The sequence below is a fragment of the Plutella xylostella genome, chromosome 15 (genome assembly GCF_932276165.1).
Source record: "Plutella xylostella chromosome 15, ilPluXylo3.1, whole genome shotgun sequence".
Classification (NCBI taxonomy): domain Eukaryota; kingdom Metazoa; phylum Arthropoda; class Insecta; order Lepidoptera; family Plutellidae; genus Plutella; species Plutella xylostella.
The window spans coordinates 3474124-3496556 of NC_063995.1; the positions used below are offsets into that span (position 1 = coordinate 3474124).

Here is a 22433-nt window from a genome sequence, read left to right on the forward strand (position 1 = left end):
AAAATAGGTCAGAGGAACCGTTTCAATTAGAAAAGGGCTTTAATAGGTCGCCCTGTGTCACGTGAGCCCTTTGTTCCCGATGTAACTGTGAGGCATGGTGCTGTGGTTCCTGATATACAGGGCGAGCATATTATACAAAAGCATGCTGGTATGTTTTGTTTTGGATTTCAATACAATAATATAGGAACCCGGTTCCTATACTTTCAAGTATAGGAACCGGGTTTGTTTAAATATAATTTCTTAAGCTCGAAACATCACGTACCGAAAACTCATACACCAGGGTTTATACCATAACGCCATGACTCTCACACGCATTAAAAAATGTAGAGTAAGGGACTGCTTCACAATTTCTGGATAATGGCTACCGGTAGGATAAAATACATGCTGTCACGGTCTAAAACATAATTACAGAGAGTGACAGCAAGTCATTCATCCAACAGTTAGCCATTATCCACACATTGTGAAACAGGCCCTAAAACTCTTTTCAGTTTAAAATAATGCTCCAAATCATAAAAATGCTAGGTATATTCCACTTCACTCAGATGGCAATGATATCAAGATCAAGTCCCGTCTTTTAATAAATCATAACCCACATGTGCGTTTTCAGTTAGATTACTCAGACTTGTCATGTGTATTTAATCTTCATCAATTTATTATTAGCAACGTTAGCTTTAGAGAGGGTAAAGACCTTTGCGTTTAGAGATCAGAAAGTAGTCCGCACACGATTGAGACAACGCATAAAAAATGTTTGGATGACTAATAGTAATAGGTACGAATACAGTAAATACCACACTATAGAGCTTAATCATTTTCTTTCGCAGTAAGAAATACAAATCTAAGAACATTGATCTTGGTATTTTATCCATAATAGTGTGTATACTCAGGGAGATACATAATATATAAAGCTCTCTGTATTTGGCTCAAATAAAAGAGTTGTGCTGAATCGGTGACTGATGATGATGAGTCCGCTGACACACATTATTAAACAAACCCATATCCAGCTATCATCATCTTGCATCCATATTCATAATGGTGGAAATAAAAGAACAATGTACCTACATGGTGGGTCTGAATAAGAAGAGCTTTTTAAGCTATAACTATGCGTAGAACCTAGATAACGATGTAGAGTTGAACAAAACATAAATAAAGTACGGCAGTAAAATAAGAAGGAATTAAATTTTTATCAGTATGATTGTTAGTACCCAGAGTACCCACGTATCTCCTATATGCAGACCACTTGTGATATATATGTCGCAGGCATCTGGTTTAATCTCCTGCTTGATTGAACCGCTAGCCCGTTCATTGGATGACGCTATTCAGTTGTATGACTAGGCCGAACGTTGATTGTACAAGCGTCACAAAACATCCAACTAGTTAGCGGACTTAAAATCAGTCAGGTGGTGAATAAAACAAATATGGCGTCTAACAGCGAACAGCTGACACAAAAAGCACTTGTATTGTTATTTCTTGCAAATAAATTAACTTTAAAGTGCGTTATTTATGTTAAAATAGTGTGACAACATGGATTTACCTATTATTACACCGCCGGCGGATAGTTTCAAAGAAAAAATGTGCTGAAACTGCATAATTATGAACAACAATATCAAGGTACGTTTATTGTTATTGTTTAGTTAATTTGTGAGATGAGAGCTTTGTACATAGTCTTTTTGTTGACTCTTGTCTGGTCATGTGCATCCTAACCAGATATTACAAAGTTGCTATACTATATCCCATTCAACGACTTCGCTGAATAACGTTCAGTAAAGACGTTGGACGTTACAGTCAACCACTTGACGAGTTGTTCTTTAGTCATTCAACTGAGTAGCGTCATCCAATGAACGGGCTAGCGGTTCAATCAAACAGGAGATTAAACCAGATGCCTGCGACATTTATATAGGTACAGGTTTTTGCAAAAGTGTTAAGTACCTATACAACTGAAGAACCTCTACACGTCTGACTTTTGAAATACCCAAAAATAAACTTCCGATAGCAAAAAAGGACACGTGACCAACAATGTTTCTTTGAATTAGTATTCTTTTTATTAACTAAATTTTGAGAATACTTAGGTCTTTATAAAAACACGTAAAACACATAGAACATTTCATGCAAGATGCAACAGACAGACAGGACTCACCACTGTGTTGCATAATGCACACGTGCAGGCTGTGACGAGCTATCACCGTTAGAGGAATCTATCAATTGCTCACATTCAACAAGTATACCTTACGCCAATACTATTAAAAGCCTTATTAGCCTGGCTGAAGCGACATCGTGAATGAATGTTTCGCCAGCATGAAGGAAGGTTGCAGAATATCATCGTTTTAAGGATTATTTCTTAAGATTATACAATTACACATTATTAATAAATTTTATGCCTTTTCATACAAACTACCGATCCCAGTTTTACTCCCTTCCGTGGAGTTTATTAAATCCATTCTAAGGAGTTCTCTACAATTTAATTTGATTAAATTGTAATTTAATTTATTTATTTATTTATTTATTATACACTTAACCTACTATTTAACCAAATTTCAAAAATAGGTTTTTATATTTTATTGATATTTATTTATTAATAATAAATAATAAATAAATATGTGGGGACATCTCACACACGGCCATCCGACCCCAAGCTAGGCAGAACCTGTGTTATGGGTGTCGGACAGCTGATATATCTACACAAATACATAGATAGATAGATACTAAATATAAATATAAATATCAACACCCAAGACCCGAGTACAAATATCTGTCTTTAAACAAATATCTGCCCCAGCCGGGAATCGAACCCGGGACCTTCGGCTCAGTAGTCAGGGTCACTAACCACTACGCCATTCGGTCGTCAAATTAGTTAGATTAATAGTAACAAACATGCCAGTTAAAGGTTTTCACATATAGAAACCTTATATTTTACTTATTTATTTAGAAAATAATAAAACCGTTAAAAACATGCATATTGTGCTATGTATCATTATTACATTGATAGTTTCAGTGAAATTTCCACGTTGCAGTAAGCTCCACATCAGTCCTAACTGCATGTTGGAGGAAATGTTTACGATCTTCAACTGGTATCTATTACTATTCTGGGAAACATCTCTGCTAACATAACTTCGCACTCATATTTTTTACAGCCATAAACCTAATTATATTTATTAATTCATTAAACTGAGGTACTCTGTAGCAATTAATAAATCAAATAAATGGTGTTATTTCAAAAAGCTCAATTGAAAAATATTTTAATTTTAATGAATTATAACTTCTAAAAGTTCTAAAGCGATTGACTAACATGAATTTATGAATACTACCGCAACTTTTTTGTACAATGATAGGTGCTAGGTTTCAACCAATATGCATAATTATTATAATGAAAATCAGTGGCTCTGAAGACATTTTGTAATCGATAGGTATTAGAATTAGAACACAGTCACTGACAGACAGGCAAAGGTCTTCGATGGCATATTAAATATGATTAAATTATACTGAAAAAAGAGCGATGTGGGAGTGGGAGCGAGAGGTTCTGGTTCGATGCCCGGCCGAGTTTTTACTCCACCATGACATCACGCCGCCGACACTCGCATGTGGCGGGAATCATTAGCACAAAGCTTGTTTTATTGGGTGAAGCTCGTCGTTGTAAACTTAATTATAGTTTTTATGTACCTAAAAGCCTCAAAAGCTCGCGTTAATAAAACAGCTACTAAATCCGATGAAAATAATTATGAGAGATATGTTATAGTGGCAGTGTCATGAAAATTAAGAAACAAGATGTAATTTTATGAGTAGGTAATGTTTGAAATTAAAAAAAACATGTAATGAAAGCGTTGATTGTTCTGTTTCGTCTTACCTTCCGTTCCACATAGAATCCGGGGAACGACTGTCCGTCAGCGTGAAACAAAATACAGACTTTAGTTTAATCAGTTAAATAACTTAACACATCGTTTATAAATAGTTATCCTACCGAAGAAGCATTCATGCAAATACTAATGAACAAAAAAATACTTTATAGAGCTATCTTTATCTACATCTAGACTAGGAGGAGTGTAAATTACGTAATGTATGGGAGACACAGAATATCTAGCCGATTTTACGAGCGCCGCGACTGATTCCTGGAATATGGGCTCATTAAACTTGTAAGAGACACAACACATACATGTGTCTTTGTACTCGGGGCGACTCGCGAATTCGCGCTAAAAAGGAAGGCGAATAAAAGACCATTACGTCGCCTGCTATGCGGAGACGAAATTAGCGAGAACTTGACAATTTACCTTTCAGTTTTCTAAAGGGTTATTTACCTGACATAAACGTACATTCTTGTGTATTTTTATTTCTACGCGTAAACAAAAAACTGCCAGAGCATTTCATAGGCATGACATCAATATTAATTCCAATCTCCCTTTGTCTGCAACATGAAAACAAAATGTTTATCCAAATGACTTTTTAAACCGGAATTCATTCATCCGGCTTAGGCCTAATCTTATTATTTACACAATGAATGTAGTGTCGTGCTGCGCCCACGCGCCTCCGCGCCGCCGCCGCCGCCGCCGCTGCTGTGATACTTGGTGCGTCTACCTCTTTACTGTAATCTTCATGACAGGAGATATACTCTATCTATCTTAACAAAAATCAAAAGAAATGTCTTGCTATCGTTACATTTGGCAACGAGATAGAGTCGTGTCGGTCGTTATAAATTCTCGAAACGCAATTTTTCGTAAGCTAGAGTAACCCTTAGAATTCGGCTCGCGATATCGAAACCAACAGTAACAGTATCCACTATCCAGTCCATCACATGCTGGCAAACAATATCTCATTCGACTAATTATCTAACTATGCAATTAAGATGGCTTAATGAACCGTCGCAATGCATGTTACTTTTTAATTATAATGATCGCAATCGCAAACCACATAATGGGTATTACTGAATGGCGATACGTCGTTACACGTACACCTAATTGATATCGGCGTGCTTTGTTACATTATTGACTTATTTTATTAAAGACGATTAGGTCTGTGGAACGTTGCTTTTTATATGTCTAGAATTCTATTCTGTATTTTGCTTGTATTTAGAGGTGTATAAAGTATAGATAGATAGAAGAGAATAGTTCCATTTGCACATTGCACACTAGTAAATTCCGATGGTCTCATGTCCCATGAAAAGAATACTCGTCATACCGATACACAGGCTGCGTCCAGACACGTGGTGTGGGGAACAAAGCTAGTAGAGAGTCACAGACAAGGAATGCGGAACTCCATGCTACCTACATACGATCTAACTCATCTTCGCTAAATAGGCCGACTGAATCTGAATATTTTAATTTCAATCTTCTTTCAAAAGAAAGCCACAGCAGCTGGTAAACATTACTAACATAATCCCGTGTTAAGACTATAATAACGTACGAAATACCCATTAAAAATAATCCATTAATCTAATTACTGGCCATATTTTACGGTTCTGCATCGGATACGAACAAATGTAAGTTGCAGGAAAGCGTAAAATTAATATAGAGGTGGAAATTAGAAAGAAAATTGCACATTTTTCTAAAATACTGAGAAGTTATAATAATCACTTGTTTAGCACCATCCATGGAGGTCAAGGAATAACTAACCAGACCCGTGATCTGAGGCATGCGCTCAGAATACATAGGTTTATCTGTATTCTAAATACATGTGCTGTTTTGAGAAAATCGACCATTACTTTTTAACAATCAAACTAAAGTACCTACTCAGGCAAACAAAAATTTAAATTCTCGTGCGACTGCGCAATTTCATTGGCTATTCATTCCAATTCGCTCACATTCCAGCAGTTAGCAATTAACAATTTGCCAATAAGAGTATTTATTTAAAAACCTGTTGTTGAAAAGTGGAGTCTATGTAAAGTGCGGAGTTGGCAACAGGTCAGCCACGGTCGATTGGGTGCGGTTTTGTAAATGCGCGTCCGGTTTCATTATTGCGAAGAAACAATGAAAATCATTAGCAAATCTGAGCTACGGACCGCTGTCATGGTCGTTAACAGTTGCGGCCGGTGCGGCTACTAGGATGTGCTGAATTATTTTTGAATTCTAACAAATTACCTACTTGTTCATTATTGTTAACGTTTAGTGCCAGTGTTTAACCGAAAATAACATATCCCGAATTTAGCTATTCGATATGTCCATACGCCATCGCCATAGTTCCACTATCGCTATCGTTGGACATCACCCCCCGCGAAGACGTGGTTGGACCCGAGTACCCAGCCTACACTACACACTTACACCCTACACATCTTAGACATTATACAGTACGAGCAGATTTCTTTAAACAACACTACTTTACCAAAAATATCTTGTCTAGAGGTGCTTGCGATCTTATGATCTAACGAACATGTACTCATCATTGTCTAAATAAATAAATAAACATATATTATGAGGTACCAATAACACATGTATAAGTAGGTATGTATACTCACAGCGAGCTCCTCGCTGGTGTAGGCGGTGAGCAGGCGGCGCTCCTGCTGCAGCACGCAGTAGAAGGGCTCCCAGCCCGGCGCCCCCGCCCCCGCGCCCCCCGCGGCCCCCGCGCCCGCCACCACCGGCTCTGTGGACAACAGAGAGAACATTGGTCAGATTAGAAAGAAAAAATGAGTAGCTTATTCACCCCCAGAAAACACAACACGGAAAAATACATAACAACACTAATTATGTACACAGTCAGTTTATATGGCAATAGGATATTGTAGAGTTTGGGCTTCTTTTTCTTCATGTGTCGTTGACATAAACAAGCTGAGCTGGACTTTAAACAGTAATGATGGAAGTTGATGACAATGATTGGAATGGGCTGAAATTTATGGACGTAATTCTCTTCGTATTCACCCTCAGCGAGTATGTGAAAACGATGTCGTATCTGAAACCTTAGCTATATTATACTATGCATCGATTGTGCAGATAAAAGTATTCAGATAATGTACGTTAATCTATAGACTGCTGTAATACAATTATATGAATCAGTTCAGCTTCAATCAAGGAAGCACTAGAATACACGATATAATCTCAGTCAGTTCCCCGTATTATAGATTCATTCGGTGTAATGTAGTGTTTTATATACAGCAAATAACTTAGAAGATGTTCTCGTGAGGTAAGAGAGTAACAGGCTGTTACGGCATCGGCATAGGATACTAGCAGACATGTGTGCTATTTGCTGTGATAGTTTTTGCTCCTCTTCTTTACAGCGACAATGAGATTCATCGTCCCGCTTTGATTGAATCAAGAACTTAAAATACATTGTTAATGGTGATAGTTTTATATTCCAGAAGTATACAGAATTAGAAACTCATACACTCTGAAATGAAGCCGAAATTAAGAATTGAGTACTTATGGTCTTTTATCAGGGTATAGCTTTTCTTCCTCTGCACAAAGGCCTCATTTTGTACCAATTTATGTGATTACGAATGTCGTAACTATATCAGCAGTAGCGGAGATTTTTACGGGCTATGTTGGAGCGTCGATGGAGGGACAATGGCGGTAATTGTGGCACTTGCGCGGACAATCACACGAGCGGGGCGGCGGCGGCGGCGGCGGCGGCGGCGGCGGCGCGGGCGCAGACCACCACCGCTAGTAAATTGCTATAATAACTATGTCCCACTTAATCTATTAACCGACTCGCTCATATGTAGCTTAAGTACGACTTATTTATTTAATAGACACTAGCTAGTTTATTAAGTACGTACTTACCTACTTATGGTCACCTAGGTCTTAGATGCTGCAAAAACTCATACCTACCTTAAAAATGTTAAACAAACCATGATGCAGTATTAAACCAATTTTATGATATTTGGCTTTAAAGGTAAATAAGCAAAAAATCTGCGATTACGAATGCGGTTACATTATTTACTTAACTCGACGTGCTCTCCATTAGCCACCATAATTGACTTGAAATATATTTCTAAATCTAATGATTCGTTATAAGCCGTGCACGATTTTATCCGTTTCGCAATCGAGTTAAAATTGTGTCGTGTAACGAAACACAATAGTAAAGACCATAAAAGCTAAGAGCAGGCGGCTAGAACCAAATCTCAGAGAGCGTACTCGTGATTCGAAAATAGCCACCGGCAATCGAACCCGCTATCTCTGGGCCAGTCACGCACCACGCTTTACTTGGGGCGGGTATATAATAACGCTTAGTGCCTGAAAATCGCTTCAGTTACCTCAAATTAAAGGCTTTGAACTATGCAAAGCTTTAAAGCTTTTTGTATTTGCACGTAGGCCTAGCCCTAACTTTAAAGCTTTTTGTATTTACACGTAGGCCCGAAGTCTATTGGATGTCATATTTGAAATTATTTGGTAGACAAATAATGTAATTTCCTCATCATGTTATTGACATCTATAAAATTTTGCAGAATTCGAGCCCTGGCTTAGCACATTGGAATTTACACAGAAAATAATATGGTGATGTGATGAATTAAACAACTGTGTAAGTATTTACAGCAAAGCGGTCCCCCCCAGCACATACAGGAATAGCGTATTCCCACCAGTGATTACTCAAGTAAAGCTGCCCATCAGTAAGGAAAACCACTCGCGCGCATATAAATCAAACATAATAGTCCCGGCTACAGGTCCCAGCTAAATTATATATAAAACAGGATCCCGATCCAGCACTTACACAATCATTATCGCAGCTCCTTCCTCATAAATGCTGAATATTACCAACAGCAACTGGTGGGAGCGTTTGATTTATAATTTCAATTCTTTATACCCCCTATTCTTGCAAGAAGCAGCTAATTTTGTTGAACATATACACTTAGGTAAGTACTACGTTCAATTGAAGTGTAGAAAACACAGATACCTTCAGGATATCATATTGAAACTGAATGTGCGTTTTAATGATAATGCTCTCATGGTGTATTGAAATTCTGCGGCGGTGTAGTTTATAGCGGGTGTCGGCGGCGTCACCGGCGGCGCTGAGATCGCTATCTACTCTGGACGACTCATCGAGCCGGGACGGGGCTGGCCGGTTCCTAGACTATTACCGCACGGACTAGGAGGTTACTCTAGCGAATAAACGAGAGTTGAGATGCAATCGGTTCAATGCAACGGGATCAATGCAGCAGCGCTCCAAAACTTAGTTTTTCGTAAGGTAGAGTGGCCCACAGACGCTGGGTGGCGCCCGAGGATCTGCAAACTAGAAAGTGCACTCCTGCCGCAGCTTCTTCATTACCAGCCTGCGGTTTCCGCCATCTCTTGCAAATTATACCAAGCTAAGCATACTTCGACTCTAACCTTTTACAGAGATGGACAGTTTAATTTACATCTATTAACTTTCGAATCCATAAAGGCAGCTGCAAGCGAAACCTCAAGATGTTGAGTAAAAGTTAATTAAAAGAGTTATATCAATAAATGAGTCAAACATAACCATAGTTCGTGAAGCTTACAATGTAAAAGAGTATGAATTTTATGCAATATCTTCTCAAGTGTGGGAGGCTCGAGGCAAACGTTCAGTGGACTGAACCACCACACGTAGCGCCGCCGTCGCCGCGACAATGAACTTACAAGCCACGAATAAACAAACAGACAGACAGACATTACGGGCCGGTGTGCCGCATATTGCATGACAATTGCAATGGATAAATAATAACCATCTCGGCTTTTTTCCGCATGGAAAGCAAGTAAGATTAGTAACCTAGGTTATATTTAGCTGGTATTAGACTTGCTTATAGAAAAAGACAGTGTTTCACGTCATCTTCAACGTCGACTACAACTACGTACAACGTAGTCTACAACTTCAACGTCAACAGACAATAGTTTTTTAAACATACAGAATTTGTATGCATACAAATACAAAATAAGGCACAGATTTTATGCTAGCGTATTGCTTTTACGATTTCCCGTATCTAGTTAATGAGCAAAAGCATTTTTAAAAAGGACCTTCATATTCAATTTCAGACTTTACAGCGCTTAACATAAAAATCAAGGTTTCTGTATACATTCGTAAGTTAGCGTACAAGACCAGATATCTGTTTATTGTTTCCCACATTTGTTTACATCGTATTGTTATTTTAGGTCCAAGTCTTGAACTGGCGGCTCCACCGGTTACCCTTGAGTGCTGACAGAGATTTATTAAATTTCAGACTCTCATATATCATTAAGACCATTAATTGTAGAAAAAAACAATTGATTGAGTTAATCATTAGGTGTGCTAGGTAGGTGTATTTAACTATTTATTAATAAAATACCGAACTATTTATTCACCACAGGAAGTTTGGGAGTCAATAAAATCATTCGCTATAATTCATAAATGCATTCCTTCAGCTTTAATCAATGAAGTATAAAGTTACTTGTAATAACACAGTGCATATAAACTTCAGTTGAATTGAGCTATCTCGGCTTCCACAGCACAAAACAAACTTCTAAGGGCGAATGATCAACAATGGGGCGTTTCACTATTCTAACATCGTACTAACAAGTTAATTCGAATGGAATATTTTCCCCGAGATCCGCTCGTAAGTAACACGTGAATGGCTTTCGTACAAAAAGCGAATTCTGCTCATGCCCCCTGCGTTTACTGCATTATAAAGGTCAGTTGTCGCTGGGAACGGTCGGCAGCTGCCATTATGTGCACATTCACGACGCGTGAACCCACTGCGGGCTTCTCTCTCCTCTAATTATAACTAACTTGCGGATCTTTCTTAAAGTGGTAACATAGTATGCGTACTTATAGGTACCTCTACAAGCGGCCATGCCATGTTACCAATCTATCGTTGAAAACCTTTGAGTTTGTTTGTAAGTTCATTCTGTATACTACCCTTTATAATATTCCAGTTGAGGATGCCATGGCATCTCAGAATAGAAACAACTTATAACTGAAATATTCTATCTCAACAACAAAAACAGTTACCGGATACAGAATCTACATACAAGCATTGTCTGTATTGATTGTTTTACCAACAATCAATATTCGGGCACTAGCTGCTATCTCTCAACATGACTGGCGGCGGTTCTTATAACAACATTATAAGCCGATACAATTTCCCCTTATAATATACTTAGATCTCCTTATCGTATCGCTTTGGTTGCTAATATTCAGACAAATATTGCAAGTACTCTGTCAAATATGTAGTATGATACGTCATACGCATATTATAGAAATGTGCACTCACTTTACATAGTGAGATTTGTGTTCAATCTGAGGCTTCCCGCTCGGAGCGGCGTGGCGGCAGCGGCGGCGTGGGCGGCGCGCCTCATGGGCGGGAAAATTTGGAACGTTTTGACATTTCGTACACGTGGGCAGATGGGACTCAATTATACACTGAACAATGCATTTTAGAGTTTCGTAAGCTCGCCTGACTATGCGATCGAAAGCTTACTTCTCAATCTTATTTATATTTTGCTTTCGTATGCAGACACAGTAACCATTGTACAATGTTATTACATGTACTTAATCACCTATCTAAGCGTAGGTATACATATGTGGTCTTACGTCTATGTTAAAAGCTCAAAACACCCAACGTGATTCGAATTTAAATAGGCATATTACACTGCCATTCATTCCAGTGAGAGAGCTTTTATATATAGTTGTCCAGAGAGTAAGCTACGTTTATCCTAAGCTTCCTGTCGGTGCCCAAATAGTTTATTGAGCTTTTAACGGAAGTTTCTCAAAGGAATCTGCCGTAGTGTTGCAAGTAACCGGTGAAAAACGGCTGAGTGCCGACAATATCTAAGCCCTGTATTTATAGTTAAATGCGACACCAATTACATCCACTTAAGGCCGGAAAGAGAGAGTGACAGACCTAATTCATAATGTTAATTGTACAGATATTTACAGTCATGTATACGGCGTAGGCGGGCAGTCCCTACACAAACATCAACAAATTAAAGCTGTGAGTATTGAATTTCACGCTGCAGCTTGTACAGTAATTTACTGTTCGAGAGACCACGATGATTTCATACATTTTGCTACGAAGCTATCCTTAAGTAAGGTTCAAAGTCCAATGGCCCTACGCGTCCTGGTATAAAGGTACTAGGAAAGCATAGATGGTGAAAGTTGTTGCCCAACGAGCAGATTGGCACAATTAACGCCTCAATTAGCGTTGAAGAATATCAACAATATTAATTTATTTATTTATTTAATACTTTATTGTACAAATATAACATATAAGTGTACAAAAGTTGGACTAAATGCTAAAAGCAATTTGGCTGGTAAGCCAACCTATATTCTACCCTGCTACTACTTGTTGATTGTTGTATTTTGTCACTTTAGCATTAGGTACTTCATCAAAGTTTAACATCTCTGTATTATGGTTCAACAATTAAGAGGATAAGTTAGTAGAATTGCAAAAATAATTAGTAGGTACTCACTTATTTTCGATTTCAATATTAATTTAGCCTCGAACGAAGCACCCGAATGACCCAAAAACTTGGCTTAATAAAAAGCAATGACAACATGCGATTCAAATTAAACAACGCATCGTTAAATGGACCACTTAGTTTAATGCGACCGACTGGTACAGACAATGAGGCGATGCAATATTCACATCAATACAATGTACACTTACGCAGATACAGATATTCACACATAATGTACAGTTCATGTTAGATAATAATGTCGTATTCAAATTAACAAAAAATGAATTGTTTTAAATAGTATCTGTAACTTCGATACAATAAAATAAGGACATATGCACCTAATACAGAGATAGCCTGGGTGTATAGGGTGGTCATTTTCGTATCATAGGATAACTATATTGGATCTACTCTGATATATTTTAAGTTTCGTAGTCTAAAATAACAGCATATCAAATCAACGTATAATTTTATTGTATGTATAACTATAATATCCTAATTAATCGCAATAGAAATGTATGTGTAACGGTGATACACAATATGTTATTAAGTATTTGTATTATTTCCATCGCATAGCTAAATTCTCACATCATATACCTACATATACGAGTACATACATAATGTATTTTTTATGTTTCTGAATAGGCTGCAAAGAACGTAGTGATATAATTCCCAGTCATAGAGGTACAGTTGATGAAACAGATGGCTGTTGGATAACATCGCATGTGCCTATTGTCTGCGGCGGAAACCCTACGACCTCCGAGCTCGCTACCAGCTCCATGTTATACCATCCCATTATACGACTTACACTACAATCAACAATCGACCTTATTTTAATTCAACCTGCTTGATCTGATTTCTGGCTGGTCAGAGGTCACGGTGACTTTTTTATTTCCTTTGTTTCCAGCCAGTGAGGTGGATTGGATATGCTATTTTTTGGCATGATGTCATCTCCTATTCAGATTTAAATTTGGAACCTGTTGGATCATGGAAAACGAATATATTAATCAAATCCAGTTTACTGAATCTGCGAGCGCGAACATTCTCCAAGTTTAAGTCAGGGTCATATTATTACCGACTGCTTATTAGTATACCTATCTAGGCATATTTTTTATATGTAAATAATGAATGTGTTAGCAGATTCAGCAGCACACAGCACACCTAATATACCTATTTATTATTTTCATTCATTATATTCGTTTACAAAGCCCCGATTTGTTGATGGAGTAAGAGACCTCGTGTCTTAGCACGTCAGCATTTTTTACTGTCAACAGTGTTTATAGTAGAGCTGAATAGTAGTGAATATGTATGTACTCAATGCATTCATGTCTAAGCTCGAATAGAAATATTGTGTAATGTTTAATTCAATGCGTCGCACAACCTACATCATTTCCTGATGTATGGGGGCCATCACTGTGATTGCGTTCATTAAATAAATTATTCTACTCAATGGTACACCAGCATTATGCATGCAGGATTGCAGAGCATCACTTATGCGTATAACTAGTTTAGCCTCAGTATAATATCCGTGGAAACCCCTCTCATCCCTGATATACTTAATATTTTCTCATAAAATAACACTAAAAACTGGTCTATGACTTCCTGGGTGTATGGAACAGTAATAAAAATTGCGAGAATGTATCATACATCTACTTAGTTGTTTATCGTTCTTACATAAAGCAAGTATGGTTTCGCTTCCGTCGTGAACATAAAAATGATGCGAATACAATTTTCCCCATAATTAGGTTATGTAATCAAAAAAAATATGTCTCAAGCATTGTCAACAGTGAGCTTAGGTTCGCCTTTCTCCGTGATTATAGGTGTCAGTGTTGGCTGGCGCGAGCGCGCAGGAAGCTTCTAAGAACACGGAGCCGCTTCCGCTCCTAGAGCTCCTGCAGACAATACCCCATGAATCTTTTTTTTGGGTCTGATACCTAGTTACATAGGCTGTGTGGCTACATAAAGTGCTGCATAAATCATCAATGATTCGTATTAGCAAACCTTTACAATTTATTTTAAATACTAGGTGCCTGACTTATTCATAAATGCGGCATTTTATTAATTCTTACTGGTTCTGCAGGTCAATTAGTTTGGTATTTAAGTTTCAATGATCCCATGCTCCGTCAAAGAGAAGAAATTAATAAAAGAATAAATTACTAACGCACTTTTATAACAAAAATCCATTGAGGAGGCGTCAAAGGAATTCAATTATGAAAGCCCTATTCAAATTAATTTAATTTTCGATCTCGATTCAAGTCGTGACCGTTTATGAGAGCTGTCGATTAACCTCTAGTTTAATGTTCAGAAGATATTCATGGACATGGAACGTAGTATTTCGACAACTGGCACCCTTCTCTTCCTTCTAAGTCAGTATAATTGAATTGAATTTTAAGTACTTACCGTTTTATTTCGTTCATATAAAATTAAAAACTTATGGCTTAAATAGGCCAAGGTTTTTTATTAGTTTCATACAAAAGTGTCCCAAAATCTGATGACACGGTAAGTATATATTATTTGTTTAACTGGTAAAGCGTATTATAGAGCCAACACGACGACGTGACGTCAGAGATGTGCTGCGACAGCACAAGACCCGTCGGACCAGTGACCAGTGACCAGCGGCACGGCTGCACCAATCATCGCACAGGTGCGGGCGCGAGTCCGCAGAGCGGCGCGTGCGCAACGCGGATAATACAGATAATGCCTCGACAAGGTGCTGCGTGCCAAACTTAATGAATACAACCTCATAAGGGACGGCTGACAGAGCCAAGACTGGTTTTAGGGATAATATTATTATGTAGATAATTGTAATGCGTTGCAACCAGCGAAATTAATTAATTAGCCGTCTGCAGTCTGCGGCAGATGAACGTACACATTCTTGGCTATTCGATCAAGAAAACCAGTATTTTTTCGTCCATGTAGCCAAAGAGTCCTTAGAACCTAAATATGTTTCCTTCACCATTAGAACACGAAGCAACAGCAACACTATATTGCATCAATTCCGTAATGTAAAAATATTGAATCGATATCGATGCCTCCGAAATCAATAAGTTTATAGTAAGTAGTAGCAGTAGGCCTGTAGTTTGTAGATCCATAACTTAAATTTGTTCCAAAAACAGAGTTCTGTGGGTCACGACACCAGCTCACTTTCCTAAACCCGATGCTAATTCGCGCCCAGTGTAACGATTATCGATAGTTGTTAGGCAACTTTTTGGCATTAATAATGTAGCGTGACATTCTAACATAAATTTTCCTGCTAAAAAAGTTTTAATACTTGCACAAAAAGTAAAACCTAGGAATAGAAGTCATATTTTCAGATAATTTTGAGAATATTTTCCAAAATAAACTTTCTGGTCTGCCATTTGATAATTTTGCCCCTGTTTCCTTAGCGTAAACATCTAAACATTACACTTGGATCTGTACGAATGGTTATCGTTTTGTAAATGTTTGTGAATAGAGGTCGAGGTGGCCGCACTCGCCGGTGGTAAGTAAGCCGAGGCGTAAACAGTTTTAACGGACACCCTGTATTCTCAATTCCATAATGACTGTAAGCTGTTTATGCGACTATTAAGCTCAATGATAGTGCGAATCGGAAAAAAACATTACCCTCTTTTATCCGAGGCAAAGTATCGACTTTATTGGAAAAATATATAGTGGCTAGTGACTACTAGCGAGCTGAAGCTAGAAAAATCTTGACACTCGTGTTATAAAAGTGACACTTAACCGTGACTACTTATACACTTGAAATTAGTTTACAATTCACACGCTAACAATTTTGTGCTTATATGGATCTAACTAATCGTGCGATTAGTCTGCCAATTATAATAAAATCCACTAATTTATGCTAATCACTATTCACTCAACTCAAGTGGCCTATTTTTTCAGCTTTATTACTTGAGTGACAGTCGGTACTTACTAATCGAGGACAAATAAATACGTAGATCTGTCCCTTCTTTTTGGTAGTTAGGAACTTATACAGGTTCTAGCTGCAGAATTCACCATAACCTCCGCCTCTTTGACATTGACCTATAGAAACATAAGCACGTCGCTAGACTGGATTGTCCACTAGAAATGTGAAAACTGTAAAGTGGCACAGAGACCAGCGTACAGCACACAGTGGACCGCACACTGGATAGCAATCGGTTAGTGCTATATATAATACGATCGAGGTATAAATAAATATAAAAATTTAATGAGATTATTAGCGCTGTGGGCAGCATTTTTGTAGAACGCAATGTCAGCGGTTGCCCTAAATTGAGCCTACCGCTGTCGGCTATTGCTGCTACAGTCAGACCACTAAAACATTATTTGGTCATACACATTACTGATCATAATCTCCGTAATGATAGTGTGCCACACATATAAATCATATATAATGTAGGTATCTATGTACAACAAGTGTACCTACTGGTGTGTACATAGATGGACTCGACAAAGGCTAAGGCCGGTCAATTTGCTACAATAATGAGAATGCTGCACGAGAGTATGTCTGACACAACATGCAGTCTCATGACGGTCATCGATTGCGAATAAGTATGAAAAATTATAAACATTATTATGTTCGATCATGCATTACATTACAGTTGCACAATTTCTTATGCCGCATAGATCATACCTAATTTGATAGAAAGATAGATAGATAAATAACTAACTCAGTAAATAGAAGGTTAAATTTTATTTCACTGATAAAGTTATGTTGTTGTGTCTTATGTTTTTACAAAAAGGTAAGTGCACCTAATAACGTTTTATTTTCTATTAGTAGGTGAACTAAGGAGGCCAAAATGTAGCCGGTAATCTTTAGAAAGATTACCGGCTACATTTTCGTGCTCTAACTATCACACATGACTTGAGCACAATATAAATTTGTTCGTTGCAAGTGCAACCGAATCGAACGCACGAGGAACCGGTCAGCGAATATTTATTCAACATACGACACCGCGCCTACATCACTACGTGGTGGCAAAAATTCCACCAACGGTTATTGACATCTCTGTCGAACGTTTTTGTTAAAAATTATGGACATACGTTTTTTTTATTTGCTTCTCTTCATTCAATGCTCATTAAAATGTTCCATCGCCCGCATAGGAACTTTCAATAGGTCATTATTTTGCAATTGGGTTTATTCAACTGAATTTGCTTTGTTATCTCTCTTTGCGTTCAGGGCAGTTGTAAATGGTACTTATAATCTGATAGTTATAGTCACCAATCAGATAAAAATATGCCCCCCTCGGTAGTGCAGCTGGACCTTCTTATCTTATCCGTGCAGACAGTCAATATTCAATACTCAACGGAGTTACCGATATCCTTACCTTGAACGCTATCAAGCTCATATCAATCCACAAATAAACTTACACTTTAAAATAGACGGTGAAATTCAAGCTAAAATCTCAACAACAGTGCACGTCAGAAGAAATTCATTGAGACACAAGTAGGATATGTAACTTATCGGTTATCAAAATATTATGAGAACATCTTTATTTTGATTAAACAAACGCCTTCCGTCAGAAGCGTTCCACATTTTAATTTGATGACTACAGCCATTATGACATAATTATAGTCACCGTTAGGTCAATTCCGTGTCCGTACACACAAAGTCGTACAATTCGCGAGGGTTCCCACACAAATTGCCGCTATTATGGCAGATTGCCTCACCGACTGTCCTGCGACTGTGGTACTTTTATAATATGACCGTGTAGCGTGTACCCCCGGACTAGCCGGGACGACATACACCGGTATACAGCACAACAACGAGACGTGACGTGACGTTGCAGCGGTACAGCACTATCTAGCCGCTAATACCCGCCCTGTTGCTCTATGCCATCTACATTATAATCAACATAGTTTAACAATGTGAACTGACACAGTAGGTAAAGCAAAGCTTCTCAGTGTTGTAACACAAATACCGAAGTTACGTGTATAAGGCAACGTTAATTATGTAGTTCTAGATATTATTGTGTATTTTAAATACCAAGTAAATGCCACAACGATTAAATTGCGTATGGTTAATCTTGTGCTAGTTCAGCTTTTTGTTTTGTTATTTTTTCCCAGGAATTCCAAACAATCCATCATGATCACTGCTTCACTGGGTGTAATAGACACCTCGTACGCACTTTGCTGTGTATTCTTATTGTTAAAATCTGTACCTATAATTAAAAAACTTATGATGACTGTGATTGTACCTATTTCATTGTTACGCAACAATCAGAAGGTTACTTGAACGCAATTCCCGCTCCGGGCTTCGAGTATACCGAAATTGTAGGAGGCAGTAAGTATTGCATACAGTCGCTCACGCGGCCGGTATCCTGCTAAGTGCTCACGCAAACAGCGGCTTCCTGTCGGAGGTGCCAGTGGCTCGTGGCTGAAGGATGGCGGCTCGCACTCATTAGAAAGTCTAACGAGCACCGATAGCATCTAACAACTGGATATGGTGCATGAACCCTGGATCCAGGAGTTTGTACCGTTCGTGAATTACAAATACCATTCACGTAGTCTCGACATTAAGCGTGTTGGGAACAAGTAGCATTGTGTCCGGAGAATTTTAAGTATCAAGCTAATTCAAGAAATCGACGACGGACGCAGGGATACCAGCAACATTGAATAAGATTTAAGATAAACAGAGAATAATAATATTTACAGAAAAATGTTATCAATAATCCGCTGAGCCTATCAATCACGCTTCCCTAATAAGTGTTTGCCTCCATGATATGCCTTAGGCTTATGCAGGCTTGGCCGTACCTCACAATCAGCGGTCGGCAACATGCAGCCCTGCGCCGCGCAGACAGGAGTGGCCACATTCCTCGAGACCACAACCGGCGATCGCACCGGAAATAGAAAGCTATCTTCACTTGGTCGACATCATGACGGCCACTCGACGCCTGGGACACTCATATCTATGCTAATGATTCCTGACCAGACACTTTTCATCACGACTCTGGTTTACTGCCCACGCGCTGACCTACGTTTTGCTTTTGTTCGTGTGGTTGGTGTTGTTGTATTTATTGTATCGCGTATAGTGTACATGTATTTTAGATAGGTACTATTTGAATCATCCAATAAGCAACAGCTGCATATTGTAGTTTTGACTCACTCTTTCGATGCCCTTATCCGTTTCTACACAATTCTATTCAAAAGCTTTTAATACCAGGCTTTACGGAAGTAAGCGATAACATTTAGCTACAGTTTCTCAGGAATTCCTCAGAGCTCTCGGTGCATAAATGTGTCAACAAAGGGTTTGTATTCCAAGTGCAGCACGTTGTTTGTTGACGCATGCGGCTGCTCCCACGCGGGCTATCAACAGCTCACTCCAGCAGCAGTGACCAAACACATATGATGGAAGCGACGGTGAACACAACATGCCACCAGAGGTCAGAAGGCAATACATAAACCTCCTAACTTTACATACGAGACTTATTAAAGCACTCCCTCTTACCACTAAACTAAAACTAAAGATATAATATATTTATAACCTCCTGAAAAATTCATATTTATGAATTAAAATTAAAATGACCCTGTGGTTGCTCTCCACACAGCGGTCAATATTAGCTACATGGTTTCTACACAATGCTGTGAGTTATTGTTATGTCTCGGTGAACCACAACATTATAAACACTGACCCCGTATTTGTTCAACCAAATGTCAATGTTAACGAAAGTTTTGTGGCTTTTTTACAGCATGTTTTTATGGACAAAATATACTATTAAACATCCATAAACTCCAAGGATACACAATCCGTACTGAAACAAGTAAAAATTTTTTTTTTTATAAACTATACAAATGCATAGGTAATTAGAGTAATGATACATTTAAATTTTACTCTATAAAATCAAATAATGTAAATAAGTCAGTCAACTGTTAAGATCTTTTCGTGGTAATAAAATAAACAAGTCATGTATAATGTCGTGGGTTCTGACTACTTGTAAACTACCTTGTTAATTACTTCACCGACAGGTGTGTCCGGTTCGGAATTAGTGGAATAGAAACACATTAAAATTTGTTGTGATTTCTAGTGCACTTTAAACATGCAAGAATATCTGCATTTTTCTTTACTCGAAATGTATGTTTGGAATCATAAGAGTAGGAGTATGTATATGTATACAGGCGTAGCAAACACAAAAGTACAAAAAGTCTGCCAATTAACACAGTCGTATTAACGGCACACTAGTACTATGTATTGGCTTATCCGTTCTCATCTATCCATCTGATTTGCATGTTGGCGAACAATCGACCTCTATCTCCGGCAATTAGAAACGTGCAAGCCGATAACGGTAATACAAATAGCAACACCATCATAACGTACAAGATACTAAGTGTAACAATAACACCACTTTTGTTACACTCAGTAACTCAGACGTAAACTAGTATCCAAATTATACACTAACGCTCAACCGAATTCTAGATTTTGATCTTGTACTTAACTACCACGATCATGCGAAACAACGTAACACAAATAACATAAATCACCGTCTCAAGCCACATGGAACTCTGAAATAGATTGTGTTATTACGGCTATGACAATGTCTTGTGTGGTGATTGATGCGATAGTAATTTCCAGAGCACCGTTGTTCGTATCGAATACGGGTCCGACTGTTGCAGACCACATCGCACCGGAGCAGATCGGGCCGCTGTTCTCCTAATCACCGTAATTGAGACACATCATACCGTCTGTTCCCGGATGCCTTCGCTTAACTGCAAATAAATCGTCGTGTCGTTCACTTACCGGTGGCGGTGTCCGGAAGTGCGTAGAGCAGTCCGCAGAGCGCGCGGCGCGGCGCGGGCTCGCCGTGGTCCCCGTGGTCCCCGGGCGGGCCGGGCTCCGGGGCCGGCTCGAACAGCGCCAGGTCCAGCCCCTCCATGTCGCTGCGGGTGGACGCCGCGTCCTCCTCCGCCTCCTCGCAGTACTGCTCCGGCGAGTCCACCTCCTTCGGGCTCCGAGTGCACACGCCATCGCTGAGAGGGTCGCAGCAACATGTGTCAGAGAACGGCTCAAAGTCTCTACAGTCGAACTCACAACGTTCGAAACTGTCGCAAGTGCACGAGGACAAGGCATCTGACTCTTCCGAATCTCCTTCTACCACGTACATGTCGGAGATGGGAGTTCCCTCGGTTTGCACGCTGCCATTCTTTGCCGTCACATAAAACACACTTGACGTGTATGGGACCTTTTGTACTTGCAGAATGACGCGACCGTCTTCTAGGTCCTCGGCAGGAAAGTTGTGGTTGTCCTCGAGCGGATCATCTTCTTCTTCTTGTATTTGAGGGCGACAGTCCTCGTAGTGAGCGAAGCTGGAGGTGTCGGTGAGGTTGGAGGAGCGGTCGACCGAGTAGACGTCGCCGTAGGTGTCAGCGGGGTCGGGCGGCGGGGGGCGGTGCGGCGCGCGGGCTCCCAGGAAGATGGTGGTGTAGGGGCAGGTGGGCGGGCGCGCGCGGGCGGCGCGGCGCGGGTAGCTGGCGGCGGGCGGCGGCGGCTCGCGCGCCGGCGGCAGGTACGCCTCGCTCGTCGACAGCACGTTGTGTCGCCAGTCCGGCATGGCGACCCGTCTGCCGCATCACTTGACTCCACTTACTCCGAACACACTGTCCTCATGCCATTGGAGCTTAAGACGACTATAAATTGATTTCCTCGTAGAAATCTTATGTCATGCCTGCATTCTATGGGACGAATCATTTCATTAAAGACTTCGATTGGTGTATAACGAAGAGATGGATTTAATTTAAAGTTATTCAGTATATTCTTCGTAACGGTAGAGCTCCTGAGATAATATTAAATTAAAAATCATTATTTTTTAATCGAGAAATAATTACTTAATTTTTATATTTTAATTTTTATATTAAATATTTCGATTTAACTTTTTATTGCTGGTAACATATTATGCTATATTTCAAAATAGATTTCGGTGAAGTTATCTTGCGAGATATCTCGGTAGGCTGCAGCGTGCGATTGGCCACACTTGTTCCTCTATTTGGCAGTGAACTGGTTGCGGCAACAGGTTAGATCGGCTACGGTACCGGCGACGGCCGTTATGTCCGGTTAATTACTGTTTTCGTCTGTGAACTAGACGCATGTTGACTTACTATATGTTAAAATATTAGCCGATATTATGTGAATTGACCTGCCAGTGAAGGAAGTCATTGAAA

General features: G+C 39.2%; 1 protein-coding gene across 1 annotated transcript in view; it reads right to left on the reverse strand.

Annotated features, from left to right (window-relative positions):
- The window catches only part of LOC105398562 (ras GTPase-activating protein raskol), a 93616-nt gene that overhangs the window by 68866 nt on the left and 2317 nt on the right, over positions 1-22433 (reverse strand). The window contains exons 2-3 of the mRNA XM_048625900.1: positions 21016-21947; positions 6437-6564 (exon numbers count right to left, since the gene is read on the reverse strand). Coding sequence (XP_048481857.1) covers positions 6437-6564; positions 21016-21826 — 939 coding nt within the window. The 5' untranslated portion in view covers positions 21827-21947. The remainder of the gene's footprint in view (positions 1-6436; positions 6565-21015; positions 21948-22433) is intronic.